Here is a 20,891-nt window from a genome sequence, read left to right on the forward strand (position 1 = left end):
GTACCATGGAAACAGAGTCATCAGGTTTTAGGGCCAGACTTTGATAAAAACCTTAGGATTGCCTCTTGAGCGGGGAACTTGGCCACAGACCCTGGTACCGGGTGCTGTGTGCAAAATTGGCTTGGGAAGCTTCTGCACAGACTTAGGGCTGAATACTCTGGAAATTGAACTGCCTTGGGGTATCTCTGCTATTGTTATAGAAGGGCTCCTGACAGCTGATGAGAAATTAGGTATCATCTTGCTTGGTATGTTATGATTTTTCTTGCTTTATGTTATGCTTTTATGCTTCTGTTTAATTTGCCTAAACTGTGTTTCTGTATGTTTGCTTAAGTTAATAATAAAGCTTAAAATCTGGTGTGCTTATTGTCTCTGGATTTAAAAGAACCAATTGTCTGGGCACCCGATCACTGCCTGGACACTTGGCAGAACACCAGGCAGCATCTTTGGCATCCATTTTACTACTTGCTGTTGCTCTCTGTTGCCTGGAAGTATTTGTTTGCCAGGTGAAGGGAGAGCAGTTGAGTCAAGGACCACCATTATTTGAATTTGGTTTAGTTGAGAAGGTACCCATTGTCAGTCCCTATTTTATAGCTGCTGTTCTAATACACCATGTAACTAACTGAAGATAAATAAGTACTGACATACCTCTCTCCCTGGTAAGTCATAGTCAGACAATACATTGTGATGTTCCCCACCACACACAAATCTGTTCATTTCCCCTCTGCCAGCCATTCTTGTCCCTTTCCCCCAACCTGCTTCTTCTTTCTGATTATAAGCAAGTTTTTTCTTGCTTGTCCTTTCATTCCTGCTAACTTAAACTTTAGTCAGTCTTGCTTCAGGACTTGGCCCAGGAGTCTGTTTCTAAATCAAAGTAGTTTCTTCAATATGAAAAGGAAAGTATATATAGAGTGACTTTCCTATACTAATGTAATCTTTGCTGTGATCACTTTTATTACTGAGCACATGCTAATGTGCCAGCTTTTCTATTCAGCATGCAGAGTGCACAATCTTTTAATGACACAATAAGCTCACTCTGCTTCCCTTCCATCCTAGTTTTCAACAGTCCAATAAAATAAAGATGCCTTCCTTGCCAGCTTAATAACATTCAGGTCGAACTTGACTCTTGGTGACTCTATCAATGCATTTATGACATCATTGTCTTGGTAATGAATACAAAAGGAGTCCCCAGGATATGCATTTATCTAGTTTCCAGAAGTCTGTTCTAAAAATGAAAAGATGACACTTTGTTGCTATATGGCAGGGTTTCTTAACCAGGGTTCTGTAGAACTCTAGGGTTCTGTGAGAGGTCAATAGGTGTTCCCTGGGAGATCATGATTTATTTATTTATTTATTTGGAATTTGGGCAAGTTCACATTCAAGAGGTAAGTTTCATTCTTATTTTTAGTTTAAGAACACTGTTAATGCATATATACAGGCATACACATGAAACGAATATAATAATTTTGTAACTTCTGGCCTCTGTTTGAGTGTGAATGTGCAGGGGTTCCCCAAGGCCTGAAGAATATTTCAAGGGTTCCCCCAGGGTCAGAAGGTTGAGAAAGGTTGCTATATGGTCTAGATAAGTTTAATGATAAACTTAGCAATTGAATTTAGATAGATGTTTATACTTACATGGTTCTTTCTTTCTGTAAATGTTTTCTGGTTATATTAGTTCATTTTAGTTACAATAACATACATGTTTTTGTCCTTCACTATATAATGACTATTTAATGTAGACTTTTGTATTTCACCACTTTTACAACTAATTATTATTATTAAAATACAAACATGTTTTTTCATTGCCTTCTTCTGGGATGTTTTTGACTTCCCATCTTTACACCCCTAGGAATTTTTGGTTGTCTCCCATCCAAGTTTGGGCTTGCCTAGTTTCTCTAGAGCTGAGAAACCTAGAGTCGCTTCCTTCAATGTACAAGACAAGAAAGCATTTTTCAGTTTTTTAATTTTTTATTTGTTTTTTCATATAATAAAAGGCATATCAAAAGAGAAGAAGAAAAAGAAAAAAAGTGCAAGAAAAGAAAAAGAAAACTAAAGTTAATAAATATATAAGTTACTTCCAATCTTCTTTTCAATAATTACAATCTTTTTGTAAAAAAATATTTTACAAATCTCACTCCCTCATTTAGTCTGCATCTTTCTTAATCTTCAAATCCATACATCATCAATTCATTTTTTCTTCTTTCAGCAAAAAATCCATATAAGGTTTCCAGTCTTTCAAAAAAGTTTTTATTGCTTGTTCTCTGACCAAACATGTCAGTTTTGCCATTTCTGTAAATTCTGACATTTTTACAATCCGTTCTTCCACTGTGGGAATTTCATTATTCTTCATTTTTTCAGTTTTTTTCAGTAGTTATATATATAGGGTTCTGCATGTTTCAAAAATGATTTTGTGGAAGTGCTTTGAATCAAGTGCAAGTGCACTACCTCTTTGCTACTAACTTAGGTACTTGCATTCTCCATTAAGCTTCTGTACAAGTCTGAAGAAAGATACAGCACTTTGTATTTATTTATACAGTGAATGATATATCACACACTTCTAAGACTCAAGATGTTTACAATAGGCATAAAGCAATATATAGTTAAAACATTTCTCAAATATACAGTAAAATAATACACTTAAAAGAAAAAAAATCTACAACCAGTCTTGTTAAAAGAGGTGGCCCGGTATCACTCTTATCCCTAATATATTAGCTGGAATAAAAGTGGCTCTTAAAATAGCTGCATCTTTTTTCAGGCTAGTGTGGACCCTGAAACAAGACGTGACTGCTTTAATGAGTAGCTAAGAGATACTGTCCTAACAGCCAGGAACCACGCTGAGACAAGGAATAGGTCTCTAGTTTTTTATTACTGCTACATAACAGAAAATCCTAACAAACTGAAGAAGCGTGGGAAAAACCCAGACATATAAACCCCAAAGGTTAAGGTGGGCCTGACCTGTGTGTCTTTGAATGGCTACCTAATTCCTCAGTACTACGCATGCGCTTTACAGCCTGGATGGGAGCCCCCTGCTCGCCATCCTTACTCATGACAGATACTGTGTTTACACTTTCACAATGTCTGAAGCACTTTTCCTCCTAATCATATTCAAAGAATGCATAGCCTTAAGATGATATCTTAATTGAGAGAGAAACTAGGAGACTGAGTTCTAGTCCTGCCTTAGGCATGAAAGCCAGCTGGGTGACTTTGGGCCAGTCACTCTCTCTCAGCCCAACTCACCTCACAGTGTTGTTGTTGGGAAAATAGGAGGAGGAAGGAGTATTAGGTATGTTCCTTGCCTTGAGTTATTTATAAAAATAATAAAAGTGGGATTTTAAAAAATCTAAAACTAAATATAAATCTAAATGCTCAGTCAAATGTCCTTCTTGCCCAAATTCTTAATCCTTGCAAAATTAAATTGCAGACTTGACTGGCTTTTACTACATCTCAGTACAGGCAGATGTTGCTTAATGACTGCCCTGTTTAGCAACCATTTGAACTTACGATGGCACTGAAAAAGGAACTTTATGACTGGTCCTCGCACTTAACGACTGTCGCAGTGTCTCCACAGTCATGTGATCGAGATTCACAACCAGCGGGCGTTTATGACTGTTGCAGCATTCTGCGGTTATACGATTGTCATTTGCATGCTTCACAGCCAGCTTCTGACAAACGGAGTCAACAGAGAAGCTGGCAGTAAAATCACAAGTCATGGTCACATAATGTCTTGCTTAACGACTGAGGGTGATTCGCTTAACGACCATAGCGGAAGTGAGGTTGTAAGTCCATCGTAGTCATGTGATGTCACTTGATGACCATGTCGATTAGCGATGGAGTTGACGATCCCAATTGTGATAGTTAAGTGAGGACTACCTGTAAGTAGAGAACAGTAGCATTCAGTTTACATGTAATCTGTGTGGGCAGGAAACTTTCTTTACCTCCTGTCATAGATTGTCCTTTGCCAACACAGCCAAAATTGCCAGACTTTCTGGAGGAGAGGAGACAACTCCAGACAAGCTGTTCTGGTGAAGCACTGTGAAAAATATTCTGTGGCAGGAACAATCTTCTCTTCCTGAACTTATCTGCTATGCTAATGGATCTAGGACGTAGATCTTGGATGTAGTTGCTTTTCCAGGGGTCATGCTCTTTTACATTGTTTCTGAGGCCAAAATAAGCAAAAAGGAAGAAAAAAAAGAAAGAAAGAAGGAAAGGGAAAGGGAAACCAACCCTCTGAATAAGAACCAAGGCTCTTGGAATGACAGGATAAAAATTTGTTAAATAAACATTATATGGCACTAGGGCTTTGCGGAGCAAAGTCCATAGTGAATCCCGCAAATGCATTCTGTAAGAACATGTAACACTTGTCCCCATCATTTGTTTATCTCTTAGTTTGGAATCATCATACAGAACTATTGTTCAGTGTTGTACTTATTATGGATGGCTTCTCTGGTCTTGAACTTTGGTTCTAAGTAACAGAAGAAGCAGGAGTGCTTCCTGAAAATTGGGTAGTTGGAAGGTGGTATTTCCCTGTGAAAGAACTTTGAAATATAGATCCTTCTTAGCTGAAAGGCAGGATACATACACAGAACTACACTTTGGTTGTTCAGAGATCACAATCAATTATGGTTCAAACTCATGTCCTCTCACTTCTCTCTTAGCATGAATGTGAGGATATTAGAAACTTTCACTCCTGTTTTTGATTAACTGCAACAAAACCTAAACTTAGTTAGTTCCTGAAACTATTCAGTTTCATAATCCATGATCAGAAGGACAATTATGTCACAGAAAGTTTAGTTAACAGGGAACGAAAAGGTGGAAGAATAAAGACTAAAGAAGCCCATTTTCCTCTTTGCTGGTTTTTCCTTCTTCTTTTTTCTTCAACTAGATTGTACTTAAATAGGAAAAAAAGGACTACCCCACATGGAATTACATGTGTATTCTATCCCTAATGACTCTGGAAAGGCCTGTAATTTTGTTTTAATTTTACAGATGAGAATCATAAACATCTGTTATGATCCTATTTCAAGAATTGTGACATGAAACTAGAAATTTTTCTCTGATTAGACAATTTCCCTTAACATTTGTTAAAATATGTACATGACACTATGAGAATATCAGGACAACATGCAAATAGCAGTTCTAAATGTGAACTATTTCTTATTATTTTCATCATTAACTAACAGCTAATTATTGGTCCAGTTGTTTTATACACACATTTAAGGTCTGACTCTTGCTTTTGTCAGTAAATAAGTATTTTGAAGACCTGAGGAAGCCCTCCCTATCATTTGGTATCTAAAGCGTTTGAATCCTTTCACCCTGAGTACAGATTAGTATAGTTTGTACATAAATGTTTTCTGTACTGCAAATATATAGTTGACACTGTAAAAATGATGACTTTTCTTGCATTTGGAGGGACAGGTGGCAAGTCCACATCTTGTTAGGATCATGGTTTTGTTCTATAGCATTTTCCATGAGTTTGAAATGTTGCATTTGATCAGCATATGGTATAGGCAAGCCTCATCTTGACCAAACTCTTTTGTTATCTTGTTATTGTTACAGGTCTTAATGACAGTTGTAAGCCACAGTTCTGGATGTAGGGGGTAGTCTACCCTGGGGAGAAGAGGGAGAAACAGCAGTGTGGATTATGGAAATATGAATTGATCTAAGAAACAGCTCTCTTGTAATAGAATGGGGCTCAAAGAAAGACAGGAGAAACTGGAGAAAAGACGATGGAATATGATGTGAAAATGATCATTTGAATGCTTTCCTTTTCATTACCAGATGCTATGTTCTGGTGAAAAAGGCATGCATTTGTATATCTTAAGGCTGGGTGAAAAAGGGCCAGATGAATGGAATTACTTGTTAGATATGTTTTCATTTTGAGCAAGATAAGTTATGTGCATTTTAATAGACTGTATGCATATGTTTCTCATTTTTATTGTACAGCTGTAATATTTGACACTACTTAGTGAAAAACAAAAAATGCTTATTTTTTACCAAGTGTAATATTTAATTAAGGGCAGCATTTTTGATATTGTATATTAACCCAAGCAAATTGAATGTGTGATTTGGCCTATATTCATTGCCTTATAAAAAAAGCTGATATAAAAAAAGGCTAACTATTCATTGATAGCTGTGTGTTTAAAAATCGGTGCATTGGACAAAATAGTTACTATTCAGTGATAGAGCAGTATCTGTAGAATTAGAACAGATTGCTGAAGTTTCATTCAGAGCAGAGTCTTCAGAACTTATTCCTTCATTTACTTTCAGCAAAAAGAGCAGGTTATACTCATGTAGCATGGTCAAAACCTTCCTTCCTTTCTTCCTATTACAGTTTTCCTGCTAGCTTCTTTGTTATGTTTACTTCACATCACATAGTTTCTTAAGGAATCATTCACAAATATATATCTCCTGCCTTGCTTATGAAAGTTGGATAAAGATGTAAGTTCTCTGATTGCTGCAATAAGAGAAAACCACATTGCTAACAAATACTCTTGTTCCGGTGGCTAAATTGTAGTTTAACATACATTACTGAGCTTTTGTCTTTCTTGTTCTCTCCCCTTCCCTTGTCATCTTTCTTTGCAACATTCAGTGTATTCTTAGTACACCCAGCTTCCTATCGGTTTGGTTGTGGTTGTATGTTAAAAATTCATTTAATTTACACATACATTGCATACCTCAAGGAATACATTGCATATGTTGAAGGAATAAATACTTTGGGATGCTGCTGTTTGACATGATAGACACTTGGGGAATTTCTTAGATCTCAGAAAGGAAACTTTGTCGCGCTTTTCCATTTGTGAAATGTGGGTAAAGAATTGGAAGTACTCTGGCTGTTTTCATTAACTCTGCAGGCTCTAGGAGAAGAAATAGTAGTTTGATTTTGTTTCTTCTTATCCTGTGTAAAAACCTGGAAATTGCTTTTTTCCTTGGGAAAAAGTGGCATTTTTCTCAATTTACTATTTTTTTTAGTTCTCTCCAAAACTGCCGATCTCAAAGCAGTTACAGTTTATCTTTGACCATATTTGTCTTAATAACGTGCAAACTATTTTGATGCTGTGCTGTTCATGTTATCTGGGACTCTCAGGCTTTTTTTTTTTTTATGATTCATTGAGCTAAATAGGATGCCAACATTTTTTCTTGATCCATAGGTTTTCCAAAAATGGAGATATATTAAATGCCACTTCTTGGAACTGACATTGGCATTTGAACTTCATGTTAGCCTTTCTCTATTTTCTGTTGTGTTTCACACATTGAAGAGGTAGTTTTTTAAACAATAGCTAATAGCTTCTATTTTGCCTTGTAATGCTTATATAAATTTGGAGCAGACTGAAAATTCATAAGATCTACTATTTCATTCCATTGCTGAATCCACACTTATTTTAGTATTCACAACTTCCATATGGTGTTTCTAAAGCCATGCAAAATGCATGCATTTGTATATCTTAAGGCAGGGGGGAAAAGGTGTGAGATTCCCTTCTGTCTCTGTTCCCCTATTTTCATGTAAAGATATGATGGTGTTATTGGATAAATTATTCATTTTTCTTACTGTAGGCACCCTAAGCCCTACTAATTAGATTCTATACCAGTATGACTCACAGAAGGTGGTTTTGAGTCTTGCTGTGTTTGCCAACCACAGGGTATAGTGAAATAGCTGCACATAACAACTTAAAATCAGGTGTGTGCTCATTGTTTGGGTACTGTTTCTGCAGCAGCTCTCTCTGTTTTCAGTGTAGTCCTGCAACTTTTTTTTCTGGGGGAGTTTTCAGTTAGTGTGTCTAGAATATTTTTTTTCCTTTAAAATGTGGTAAGAAAATTAAACTTTGCTCTGGAGTAGGCTAATTTATAAAATACTGATCTGCACTGTATATATATACAATGTTATATAGCTGTTTGCTGCTGTTTATAACAGGTGGCAGATTTAAAAGTGATAGTGCAAGTTAAATAAACTTTATTATGGTCTTTACCAGCATATGTACATATAGGCATATATACATAAAATTCTATGTAGTTCATAAGAAAAAGGAGGGGGACAGGATAAACAGTACAAGGTGTAACAAAGATTTGTTTCCGTATGATACGCACCTGTAATTAGTTTTACATAATTGTAATTGTTAACTTTTGTCCTTCCTGCAGTGGAAGAGATTTATTAACACAACCTATAACTTTTTCAGTTTTACCCTATCAAGATTTGCTTTAAGTTCTTGGTTACTGTAAGGCATGAGGAGGTAATTTGTGGTTTATAGTTCTCTAGTTGCTTCTGACCTCCAGATCTCATCATCTAGTGTAACTCTGGAATTGGAGTTCTGGAGTTGAGTTATATTTGGAGGTCTGAAGACTCACATTTTCATTTGGGTCTCTGGGTTGCTCTTACTTCACTTATATATAAATTTTGGTTCAAATTGAAGGTGCTGGTTATTACTGGTAAAGCCCTTTTATGGTTTGGGTCCTCAGTATCTTTGAGACTGCCTGCTCTAGATAAAAACTGCCTCCCTTATATATGCAGATGAAGAAGAGGTACTGTGGATCCCCCACCCCCAAAGTTAAAGAGTGGGAGCCCAGAAGCAGGCTTTCTTAGTCATAGTTCCCTCACACTGGAACAGGTTACTGCTGGAGTAGTCTCTTTCTTACTATAATTTCAAATAGCAGTAAGTTGTTTTCCAGAGAGCCTTCAGAAAGAAGGGCAACGGTACATATGTCGGGTGAAATGAACAGGATTTTATTTTATTTTATTTTGTCTATATACCAGCGGACATTTATTGTGTCTGGTAGCTGATTGGTAGCCAGAGCATTTGCTTTGCACTGGTGTAATGTGTGCATGGCCAAGTGCTGTATTAAGCAATCTGGCTGCTTCATTCCATACCAGTTGCAGCTCTGAGACCTGGTACAAGGACAGTCACACACAGAGCGTATTATGGTAAAAAATTCTTTTTGGTAGATGGGTGGCTATATAAATTAGTTCAATAAGTTATAAATAAATAATACAAATATGAGGTTACCAGCACGTGGACAACAATCACCAGACAATACTGATCTAGGAAAAAATGAAGTGAAGCAGCTAGGGAAAAAATAAGTTGCTGGAAGTGGCTTACAAGTAGCTACTCAAACTTAGAAAAAGACTTGCCTAATTTATTGATATGAAAAAAGGTACATTGTACATGTACCTACATGTTGTGAACTAACTCTTTTGAAATATTTTCATATCTGTAATAAACTGAAGCTGGTAATAATGTAGGTTCTCCTTTAGTGGCAATAATGACTCTAGGAACACCTGCAAATTAGAACTCATTCTGTATGAGGGAGTAATATCCTTTTTAGAATAGGCAGACTCCCCATTTAATATATCCTTCCACAAGATCTCAGTCTTCTCAGAATTCAGCTCCAATATACTCAGCTTCAGTGTATTGTCTAAACTTTCAGTGCATTTATAGTAAATATCAGTTTGGGCCATGAAGAGCCTCTCCTGATTCAGGTGTTATGGAGAACTGTGTATTATTAGTATATTGATGATATCTCAACCTCAAACTCCTGATGATTGCCTCAAGTAGCTTCATACAGAAATTAAAAAGAATTTAATGTCTTGTAGTATCCCATTATATAACTGCCGTGATGTCAGGGAAGTCACTCTATTTTATAAGATAGTACTTTACGTAAGAATAGAACCATTGAACAGTGTCTCCAACCCCTGTCTCACAGAGACATTTGAAAAAGTCTCCATGGTCAATCAGATGCTGCTGAAAGATCAAGCAGAATGAACAGAGTAGTGTTTCCCCTGTCTCTCTCCCATAGGAAATCATCCATCGGATTATTCAGTGCTGATTAATTCCAGAAAGCAGATCTGAACCCAGGCTGAAATGGATTAAGTTAATCAGTTTCTTCCAAGGATTTTTTTTTAACTGTAGGGAAATTGCTATCTCCAGAACCTTGCCTTCCAAACAGAGGCATTTGTGGCCGAGTAGTAGTGGTTATAAACCTCTGAATCAAACTAGGGTTCTTTCATGAGTATATTCATTATTGCTGCTTTTAAAGTCTAGTGGAACTACTCCGTTACACAAAGATAGATTTACCACTCCCTGGATTCATGCAGTCATCTTCCCTCCCCTCCCCCCTCCCCCAACTAAGTTAAATAAACCAAGGTGGGTAAGGATCAAGACAGCAGGTTGTAGGCTGCACAGCTACAAGCATCTTGCCCACATTGCCATCCATAACAAATACAAAACAAACCCATATACCTGAGCCAGACAATGCACTGGACACCTTAGTTTGTGTCAGAAACAGAGCAAATCTGTATGAAGATGAGCAGTTTTGAAGTGCCTTGCAAATTTGTCATAGCAAGCTTCCAATAACTCCAGTATGGGTTTATCTGGGGCAGATGACAACTCCATACTGAAGCATCTGCTGGATGGCTACTTGAGAATGCAATGGAGGCTATAAATTAAGTATCTTTGCAGCCTTCCCTGTCATGCAGTAAGCGTGATTATATGCTCTTATGCATGTTTGGTTAACTTCACAGTGGCTTTTACTAATTCTTTTTGCTAAATGAAATGTAAGTCACACTGTTATTCTATGGATAACACCGTGACATAAGTTTCCTCCTTGTACTTATTTATTATCGTTAAACTTATGACCTTTCCAGTTAAGCATAAAGCATTTAGAAAGTAGTCATTCAGATCCCTCAAAGCTATCTTGAAATTGCTGAAGAAACTTTTATTGCAGGTGCTTATTAAAAAGTTATATCCTTTATCTAGTCATGCCCACTGCTAACACTCCAAACTTAAAGGCAGCTGCCTCAGTTATATAAGGTTCCTGAGATTCAGTCAACCAATTTCTTTTTCTTCCTATAAACTTTTTCTTTATTCTTCATAACAGCTTTTAGATAGCACCTCTCCTGCATGTGCTTAACTACTAGAAGTAATAATGTTAGTAATTTCGTTAGCTTGATTTATGTCCTGCCTTTCCCAATTCTTTAGTTAGGTTGATGTGAATGAGAAGAGAAATAGAGAAGATTTCTAAGGGAGCTTTTTTAATCCTCATGCTTTTAAAATTAGTGTTGACTTGGACTGTTTAGTGTTCTACAGCAGTTTTTCACATGGTCTAGATCCACTGCTGGACCTGCAGCAAATGGATAATTTTTCTCATTAAACATTTCCCCTCATAGAATCAGATTGTGTCTTTTTCACTAGTAGTTGTTCTGTGCTCTGCTTCTGAACTGGATGCCATTGATTTGCCTCAGTGATTTTCAACCCACTCAAATTAAAGTTGGAGAAGACTTCCTAGAAGACCATATTCTGAATCAGCCTTCTCCAGTCTAGTGCCTGCTAGCACTGATATTCTGGATATTCCAATATACAGTATTGGAAAGAGTGTAGTAGGGAAGCTTTTGCTCTTCTTTCAGCAAAGGTCTATTGTTTTCATTTTTGTGCTTCAGAATTTAGAACTGTTTTTCTTAGAACAAATTCAGAAAAATGTGTTTTTCTTTACAGCATGGAAACATTCAGTATTTGTTTCATAGTAATTCATGAAACTTTAAAACTATTTCAAATAAGCAAAACATTGACAGATTTGTCTGACAACTTTGTTTTTTAAGTATAGTTGAAAATTTTTCTGTTGCAAAGAAGGTTACAAAATGCCTTTATTTCTCTAATCTACCTTAATTACATACATGGTTCTGAGAAAATCCTGAATGACTTTGATGTAGCCGGTATATATAAACCCCTAAAGATCTTTTTTACTGATAACATTAGGAAGAAAAGACTATTTCAGTATCTCTTTACAGTGAATTTCTCTTTATAGAAATTCTTTACCAGAATGTCAAATTGATCTGACTACTAGCCAAGGCATGCCTTAAATATATGTTTAACGGCTTTTTATTCTTCGTAGAACCACAATTTGCCATAAAGGGTGTTTCAGTGTTACACAAAGTCAACTTTAAAATGTGTAATAATACTTTCTAAAAATACATTCAATAATTTAGTTTTTCAGCTGATTGCATATTACATCTTAAGAAACTTTCTGGACAGCATCTTAGTTTCCTTTATTTTAAAATCTAAATAACACCTGTAATTAAGGCAGAGAACTGATCCTTACAAGCTAGGTAGCCTTCCATCTATTGATCTGGCTTATACTGTCAGGGGAGAAACAGTCAACTGCTGAGTTGCTTTGTCACTGACATAAGCTGAGAGGATTTTTTTCCTCCTATACTGTTTATACACCAGTCTATAGACTTGCTGGCTGGTTGAATTTTAAAGAGTGCGGAGGTTTAAAGACTTGTCCCCTGAGGGATGATCCTGCCAGTTGGGAAGCGAGCTGAGGCCATATTTTGCAGAAGTGTGTATATGTGTGTGTGCTTGCACACACGTGGATGGGGGAGGGATAGAAAGGAAAGTATTGAGTTCGTTTGCTCCTTACAATGTTGCAGAAAGGACTGATATATTTATTACAGTGAAATACAATAATATCTGTTTTTCCTCTTTTCCATGTGTTCTCATTTTTGGTGGAAGAGCAGAAATGTAGCAGGAATGTTACAAATGTCTGCAAATACAGTTCCCTTGAGATACAATCTTATGTGCTTACTAATCAATATTGCGAAGAAATATAGTTTGTGGTGGTTTGTTAAAGGCAAACTTGTATTTGTTACTGTGAAGGCCTAGAATCTAAAATACTAACATTGTGTGCTAGAAGGGAGGGGAAAACGCAGAAGTCTCTGCTGTAATAATCTAATTATTGAGTAGCTTTTTAATATTATATTTATTACTTTGTCTCTTTTTCATGAGGTTAGCATTAATTTGCTATGTCTATCTAAGTAAATTGTAGATCTTTATGTTTAACATCCCAATCTGATTTTAGTGATGATTCATAAAATAGAGTGAGTGACAATCTTCCCTGAAAATATACTATATTGGAAGGTCCAAATAAAGTTATAGCATTGTCTCCCTAGGACCAGTACTTAATAAATCAGTTGTCAGGCTTTTGAGCATGCACTTTCTCCTGTTTCCTTTTCTTTCTATAGTGATTTTACCAATATCTTGTGGCTTTCACTTTGAGCTTATGCTGCATTTGTATTGGTGCAAGCTTTACATCTGATTTAGAGGCTGAAACCCAAGTAGGAAGGTTAGCCAAACATAGCTATGAAAGAGTCTGCTTGCAACAGATGTAATATGAAATTATAGTCGTATAGCATTAGTGGAAATTAAATTTTTCTAAGAATAACAGATTATGGCAATTAATGCAATGTAATGTATCTGAAATCCAATAATGACAAATATATATTTTGCCTGATGTTGTTAATCAGAACCTAAGAACTGAGGACATAGGCCATATGCCTATGGTAATGAATTTTTCCAGCTATATTAGGTCTCATAATACATGGGATGCACATTACCATGTTGTCCTACAGTCCTTTCTTCTATTGAAATTGGAAAACTCTTGATCAGGGTCTGTAAGTAAACTGCATCAAGTAAGAAAACAATGATTTCTTGAAACATTTCTGCCATAATACATGGATCTGTGTTTCTTTAATGTAACTGTCCAATTTCCTCCAAATTCCTCCTACTCACCCCCTTGTGAAGTAATCTAAATTTTATATTAGTGACCGCAAGCAAATGCAGGCATTCTTGTTTTCCTATCAGCTTTTCTCCCATCTGATCTTTTCATTTTTCCTTCTTGTAAGGGATGAAGCTAGCAAGGTGGAAATCTCTGATTCTCCTGCTTGAGGAAGCTTGAGGAAGCCATTTTGTAAACAAGACAAGACAGATGGCAGAAACCTTCAAGGCGGGAAAGGAGCAACTAACAGTCATTGATTCAGAAGGTGGGAGGGAGGGGCCCAGCATTTAAACCTGGCAAATAACATTTACATGGAGAGCAGAATTCTGGGGTGCTGTTAAATGGACAACTTCTTAACTATCTGCAGTAAATTTACTTCCCTCGCCTTCTTGTGTCTGCTTGGAAATGCAGAGTGGGGAGACAGCATAACTACCATATCTGATATGAAGTCCTGACAATCCTCTATGTTAAAGCTCAGATTGTATATTTTCAAGCAGGACTCTTTCTTCATTATAACATTAATCTTTTCAGTGCAGTGTATCTTAACAGCACTAAAAACCACTCAATTCTGTGTGAATTTCAATACAATATAGCTGTAAATAAGGGAAAGGTGGGAATCCTATTTTTTTGTCATACTGGCTTTGAACACTTGGTAGTTATAATTGCTTCTTTAATTCTACTATTTTTCTTTGCTTTATAATAATTTTCAGATGAGTATATATCATTTGTATAGTTACAAATGTGTCACTGAACAGCATGTCAGACCCAAAAGGAAGAAATAAATGTGTAATTTCCATAAAATTATAGGTATATATCTTTATTTTTTTTTAAACTGGTAGAAGATTTTGAACCTTGTGCTGCTGTACTAAAGGGTTAACTCTGTCCAATTTTCTCCTTATAACAAATGACAAGTTCCAGCTTTTTGAAACATTTGCTTATAAAATGCATATAGAGTTGTTTAGCTCTCAATAAATTCAGTTTGCTGTCAACTTAGTTCCCCTTTCTCTGCTTGCATTTTAATTGAAACAACATTTGTATTTTTGAGCCAGGATCTGTCAGAAGTCCCTATGGCTAGTCTGTAGTACAAGTAGCAGCAGACGTGGCCTACCCATATGGTACGGTGCTTCTTGTAAAATCCATATGGCCTTGTTGAAGGGAATCCCAGCAGGGATGTGAAGGGTGTTAATACCCTTCAGGCCAGGCCTTTCCCTCCTGGGGTTTCTATGGTATTGTCTTTGCAATCTGCCAAAGCACAAACTTAATTCCTTTTTAATAATCAATTATTTTAGTCCAGGAACATGCAGTATAGGTTTCTCTTCCCTCCAAATATTGCTTGATTTTTTCTGTTTTTTAAAAAAATTACAAGCATATTCTGGTAATTATTAAATACATATAACATTCTTTTTCTGTATTTACAGGCAATCCTCCAGAGTATACCTAAATTCTGCTTTCCTTTTGACATTACAAGGTATGTCTTACCACAGCTTTTCAATAAGTGAAGTTAATGCACTGAAAACAATTTGCACTGCAAAATGTTGATTTTCATAGGAAGCCAGTGAATGGATAGAATCACTATATTAAACACATTAAGAAGCAAAGTGTTTTCTGAACTGTAACTTTTAGTTTGTATCCTTGGCAATAGGCAATATGTTTTCAGTATGATTGTAGGCTTTTAATGGATAATCATAAATGTTTAACATGCATTTCTTACTAATATGAAGTTGATAAGACATTGTTTATAACTGCACTTTTACTTCCTTCCAACCCAATAGGAATAACAACATTGGCTTTAAACCGTTTTTTTTCCCTTATAAAAGTGATTTTATAAATTAATAGTATAAAATCTCTTAATACATTTTTTTTAGGAAAGAATGAGTATAAAATCTCTTAATACATTTTTTAAGGAAGGAATGATAAGGTTCAGTTCTATTTTGGCAAATTCTTTCAGGCCTTTCTCATGCTTAGGTATAATTGCCTGGTTGTTAAAAAAGCCCCAAATACACAACTTCTTAAGTATAAATAAGAGCTTCCAGTTGAAATATCTCTTGAAGATTGTACAGATGTGTTCTGAGGGTTATATTTTAATTTTAAAATGCCTTTATTGTGTGCTGTGTATTGTAGGACTGCAGCATTTACTCACATTGACAGCTTGGTAGAGGAAACATTTTTTTTCAGCTTATTGAGCAGCAGACTTTAAAAGAAAATCATTCATGATTTTTAATACAATTTAAAATAAACATAGAGGGCAGATGCCATTAGAAGAGGCATTGCTCCTCATTCTGTAATGGGGGGTGTGCTTCTTCTAAGATAATGGCTGTTGTGATATCAGCTTAGCAGAATTGTTGTTCCATGTGGAACTCTGTGCAGACTTAATTAAATACTTAATTATAAGTTATCTGATTAGTCACTGAAGGTTTCTTTAACCAATACAATTCAAGGGACAGAATACTTTACAATTCTTTAATCCAGTTGGAGGGCACATGTCAGGAAGAACTAAAAAGTTTCCAAACACACCTACTGAACTTTACAGCCAGACAGAAATTTGATTCTGAAAATCTAGCAAATGCAAAACATTATCTCAACTCTGGGACATTGTTCTATCCTATATGATATAATTTAATTTAATTATGGATTTCTTTTCCAGCATTTTTTTTTTAAAACTTAAACATTTGGGGGCATTTTTTTTAATGATTCGATAGAGAGTCAGCCAGTTGTTACTATGAGTTACTTGTTTTTCATCAGCTTCCAAATACTACTTGTTCTGTTTCTTTAATATATTAAAATGGCTGTAGGTTGAAAACCCAAATAGCCAAATATAATCAAAATTAACCGGGAGTTGATACGAGCTTTCAAACCTAATGAAAATTAAACTGGTTAGTATTACTTACATTAAGGTTGGTACTGGTACATGAAAAATTGGGAAATGAGAGAAGGAAGAGAAAAGGAACTCAGAATTTTATTCAGTGGTGTCTGCAAGGGGGTAAAGACAAGTCAAAATTGTTAGGAATGAGGAATCCGAGGAGGAGGAAGGAGACAGTTTGTCAGAACCGTTAATTCAAACCGTAGAAAAAGATGGGGAAAGCATAGAAAACAGGAAGAGTGGAGAGTGAGAAGAAGAAGAGAGGAAGAAGAGGGGCGTGTTTGGCATTTGTCATCTCCAATCAGTGTGAGAGAATGAAGGGCTGAAAGGAGGGCCGAGCAACGGAAGGCCCGATTGGCTCCCAGTCACCAACGGCATGAAAAGGGAGGTTATGGTGCTGAAAGACAGAGCCGGTTGCCAAGAATAACTGCTCCTAATCGCAGCCTTCGACTTCCAGCTCCCAGATTACCTCATCCTGAGCCATCTTCCTAATTCATCTGAAGAACTGTTCTAAGCCTTGCCCTGACACCACGCTTGGAGAACCCTCGCCTCCTCCACTGGGTCCAGAAACCTACCTTGTTGACAAGTCTTCTTCCATTCCGGTTCCTGTCACTCTGCCGCCTTTTGCCTCAGCCTGCGTTCCTGCCTCTGCCTGTGTTCCTGCCGCTCTACCACCTCTTGCCTCAGCCTGTGAACTTGTCACTCCGTTGCCTCTTGACTCTGCCTCCGCGTTAATTCCAGTGAGCCCTTGCCTTGCTGCTCTGTCAAGCCCTGCATTCCTTCCAGACCACACCGTCTTGCCTTCACCTGACTCCTAGTCTGACAGCTGTACTCTTCTTGCCTAGACTTCTAATAGCTGCTGAATTGTCTTGCCTTGGACTCTTCAGCCCAGAGCCATTCTGAACTTAGGTTACAGCCATATGCAGATTTATTCACCATCGATTGTAGAGCATTAGCAAGTCCACTTTATTCTGACCCGCTGTATCCAGTACGCTGTGTGTTCAATATTGATGTAAATAAAGGTTTTAATTGTTAAACTGGTGTCAGTTGTGTAAAGCTCAGCCAAACAGGACAAAATATAGGCTGTGACTGTGTGATCAAAGCCTCACCCATATTGTACTGTGTGGTTTGCACCGTATGCATAACAGAAAATGGCAACATCGCAAGTCATGCCAGAAACTCAATGTGAATCAAGGAATAGAGAAACTTAAATGTGCAGAAAGGGAGATCTAGACAAATCCAGATGATTACCATGGGTAAAAACTGTAGAGCAGTATTTTCAAACTTGGCCCCTGACATTTCCAGGAGTTAACATCCCAGCAGACCTGGAAGATACCAGTTAAAGAAGACTTCCATATAAGTTTATAGTACCATAAATACCAGAGATCTTTATTACTTCAGCTTTCATAAACCATGTCATTGGATACAGTCACAGTACTTTAATTTTATTAATACTTTAGCCATTTGAAGGTGGGCTCTAGGTCTTGAAAACTTGTGCAACAATAAATTCTTTGTTTAAGGTGCTGCAAGACATCTACCCAGTCCAAATTAATCAAAGAATTGTGATTCTCTGTTACTTGAAAGAAACTCTCAGAATCACACACACTTGCTCTCCTATTATACTCCCTTTTAATTTTGAATAAGTCACAGAACCCCATCATACTGATGCTGAGAAAAATGAATAAATAATGAACTGAGAAATAATCATCTGTTCAATAATGAGACTGTAATTTCAGAGTGTCTTTTTCTCAAAAGTTAGTTTCATCAAATCAGAATTCTTATAATGGGGAACTATAGTAGATTTAAAAATTTGTGAAACACAGTTGTGTTTGAGCATGAAATCTGCCAGTGTTTCTTCTAATAGTAGAATTATTTTTTCGTTATGTGTATATGGGCCTCTGTTGTTTTTGCTGAAACAGTTGCTTCTTTAGTGTTTATCTAAAAATAGACTTGGATAGGAAATGTTCGCTGTTCTTCAGATCTGCACATATGCATTATGCAGTCTATCTTACCCACTGAGTTTAGGGGAGCTTACTTAAAAGAAAAAAAAAAGTAAAACTGCATATAATTTAATGTAGTTATTTGATTAAATAACATTTTTGGTAAAGCATTAAAACCTACATGTTACTAAATCTACAACTATGAGTGAAGAAAGCTAGGAACAGTGAAGCACTTAAGGCTCTCTTAGTGCCATCCAGTGGCTAGGAATTAATGAAATATCAGTGTAATTACCTGAACTGGTAAAATAAGATAATCCAATTGTAGATACTTGTATGAGGACAAATGCAAAGCAAGGTTTTTAAAGAAATTCAGCAAATATATTTGCAAGTACAAGCAAGTATCTGTGTTAAGGAACCACATTGTCTTTTGAACACTGAAAAATTAATTATTATGGAACAGTTGCTCCAGGATATTTTCAATTATACACTATGCATATGTGATGAATAAAATGGCAATATGTGAGTGGGCAATTTACTTTAAAGCCTATGTAAGCTAGGTAGAAGTATTTACCTCAGAGTGAGATATATTAAATGCAGTAAGAAATAAGAGTTTTACTTGTAGATATACTGTAGAGTATGAATGTTAGAGGAAAAAAGACTAAAAAAGTATTGAATCTTAGCAACAAAATGAGGCAAGGAAGAAAAGGCCATGGAGAGGCTATTCTTTGTATGTTTTACAAATAGTATAACTTTCTTTTCCTTCTACAACTCATTACTAATGTATAGCTTATACTGCTCATGAAAGAGAACTTACAGTGATAAGAGATTGTTGAGTTTTCTGAAACTTTAAGCTTTAAAAAATGCTTTATGCTTAAAGTGAGAGATTTTAAAAGAAAATAAAAGTCTTGATGATACAGGCCTTGATAAAGGTGTACCAATGTCTTATTCTTAAATTTAAACACCACATTTACTTTTCTGTTACTTACTCTGGAATGTGTATGATGTATAAACATAAATATTAATGTTAACAGTTTCAAAAAACCATTCAACTCCATGTACACATGGATTTGTATATATTCATGAACAAGGCTAGGAACAGTTTCAAAGGATGTTTTAACAGGTTAAATGTGACCATAATACAATGATGAATCATTGCATAATGGATATTTCTGTCTCCTTACCTGGAGTATATTAGCTTAAATTGATACTCATATTTCACAGTCAAGGAAAAACTACTAGCTCAACAAGTAGTTACGGTTAAAAGCATTGGAGAATAATTGAGTCAAATATTAAAGTGCAAAAGATTTTAAAAGCTTATTGAAACACAATCAACCCTGAAACATTGGATAAATTACCTGTTTATGAAGGAGAATACAGGAACAAATTAAAATAGTGCTAAGTGGAACAGAGGAGCCCAGGATCACTTGTGAACCAAATCAGTGAGTAGAGATTTTATGAAAGGCAAGAAGTAGACTAAGAAAAGACAACTGACTTGAGAGTTAGTACAATTTCAAAGAAATTAACCCTGTGCTTAATTAAAGATTTCAATTAAATTAACTGTGCCTTTTCTTTGTCAAGACAAAGAAAACAAAGATGTGTCCTTAACAGTGAAAATAATTTTTTAGTGCTTAGAAATCTGTAGATCATAAGCTACAAACAAGAAAAGTTGTTCTGAACTGTCTTGTAGTTCTAAACTTTGTGTTAATAGGTAGGATCAATTTATGATCTGGTTATTTTTTTCTCTTTGGAACTAATTGAAAAGCTTCATTTGAGCATTTGCTTATGGGATGGTGACTAGCAATTAGATATGTAAAAACTATATTATCTTCTGGGGAGATTTTCATTTGTTTACTTAGTGGAGGAATGTTTGTGCCTTTGCTTAATTAGTCAATGGCAGAATTATGTGAGCAATAATAATCAAAGCATTTTGTCCTTTGCAATTCAATCATTTTGTTCCTAGCAATACCACAACTTCTGTCATCATTCTAGAAGAAAAAGAATCTCAAAGCCAAGATTTTGGAAAATATTTAAGGAAATGTGACTTACTAAAAAACGGGGGGGGGGGATATGAAAACTCCTTTGTAGTATTATGAGTTAGTTACAATCTCAGATTTGTATTTATTAGACAAATATGTTTTGGCATTCATCTATAAATATTGGCAATTACACTTAGATTCATTAATATTCACCAAATTTGGGATACTGCAGATAGAATTTATAATTTCCATCATGGCTGATAGTAACACTTTCAGAACAGTTACCTCCTTTACTTGAGATACATTTATGACATTTTCATCATCTGGATCCATGGAAAAGAATCTCTCAACAAATTGCATTATGACCTCAACTTCTATCTTACCATCAACCTAGCTACAGAATGAGTCCACTTCTTTGCTGTCATGGTAAAATTATACATAGACACATAAATGCCATGTTATACAGGAAACGTACAAATCACCATGCATCCTACGTGCTTCCAGCTTCCACCCAAATCTACCACCAAATGTAGCATTTATAGCCAGGCTTTATGCTACAACCACATTTGTGCTGACCCA

General features: G+C 36.0%; 1 protein-coding gene across 1 annotated transcript in view; it reads left to right on the forward strand.

The window, feature by feature from the left end:
- The window catches only part of DENND1B (DENN domain containing 1B), a 200,761-nt gene that overhangs the window by 55,386 nt on the left and 124,484 nt on the right, over nucleotides 1-20,891 (forward strand). Inside the window, exon 4 of the mRNA XM_063298387.1 lies at nucleotides 14,955-15,004. Coding sequence (XP_063154457.1) covers nucleotides 14,955-15,004 — 50 coding nt within the window. The remainder of the gene's footprint in view (nucleotides 1-14,954; nucleotides 15,005-20,891) is intronic.

The sequence above is a fragment of the Candoia aspera genome, chromosome 3 (genome assembly GCF_035149785.1).
Source record: "Candoia aspera isolate rCanAsp1 chromosome 3, rCanAsp1.hap2, whole genome shotgun sequence".
In the NCBI taxonomy this organism is placed as follows: Eukaryota; Metazoa; Chordata; class Lepidosauria; order Squamata; family Boidae; genus Candoia; species Candoia aspera.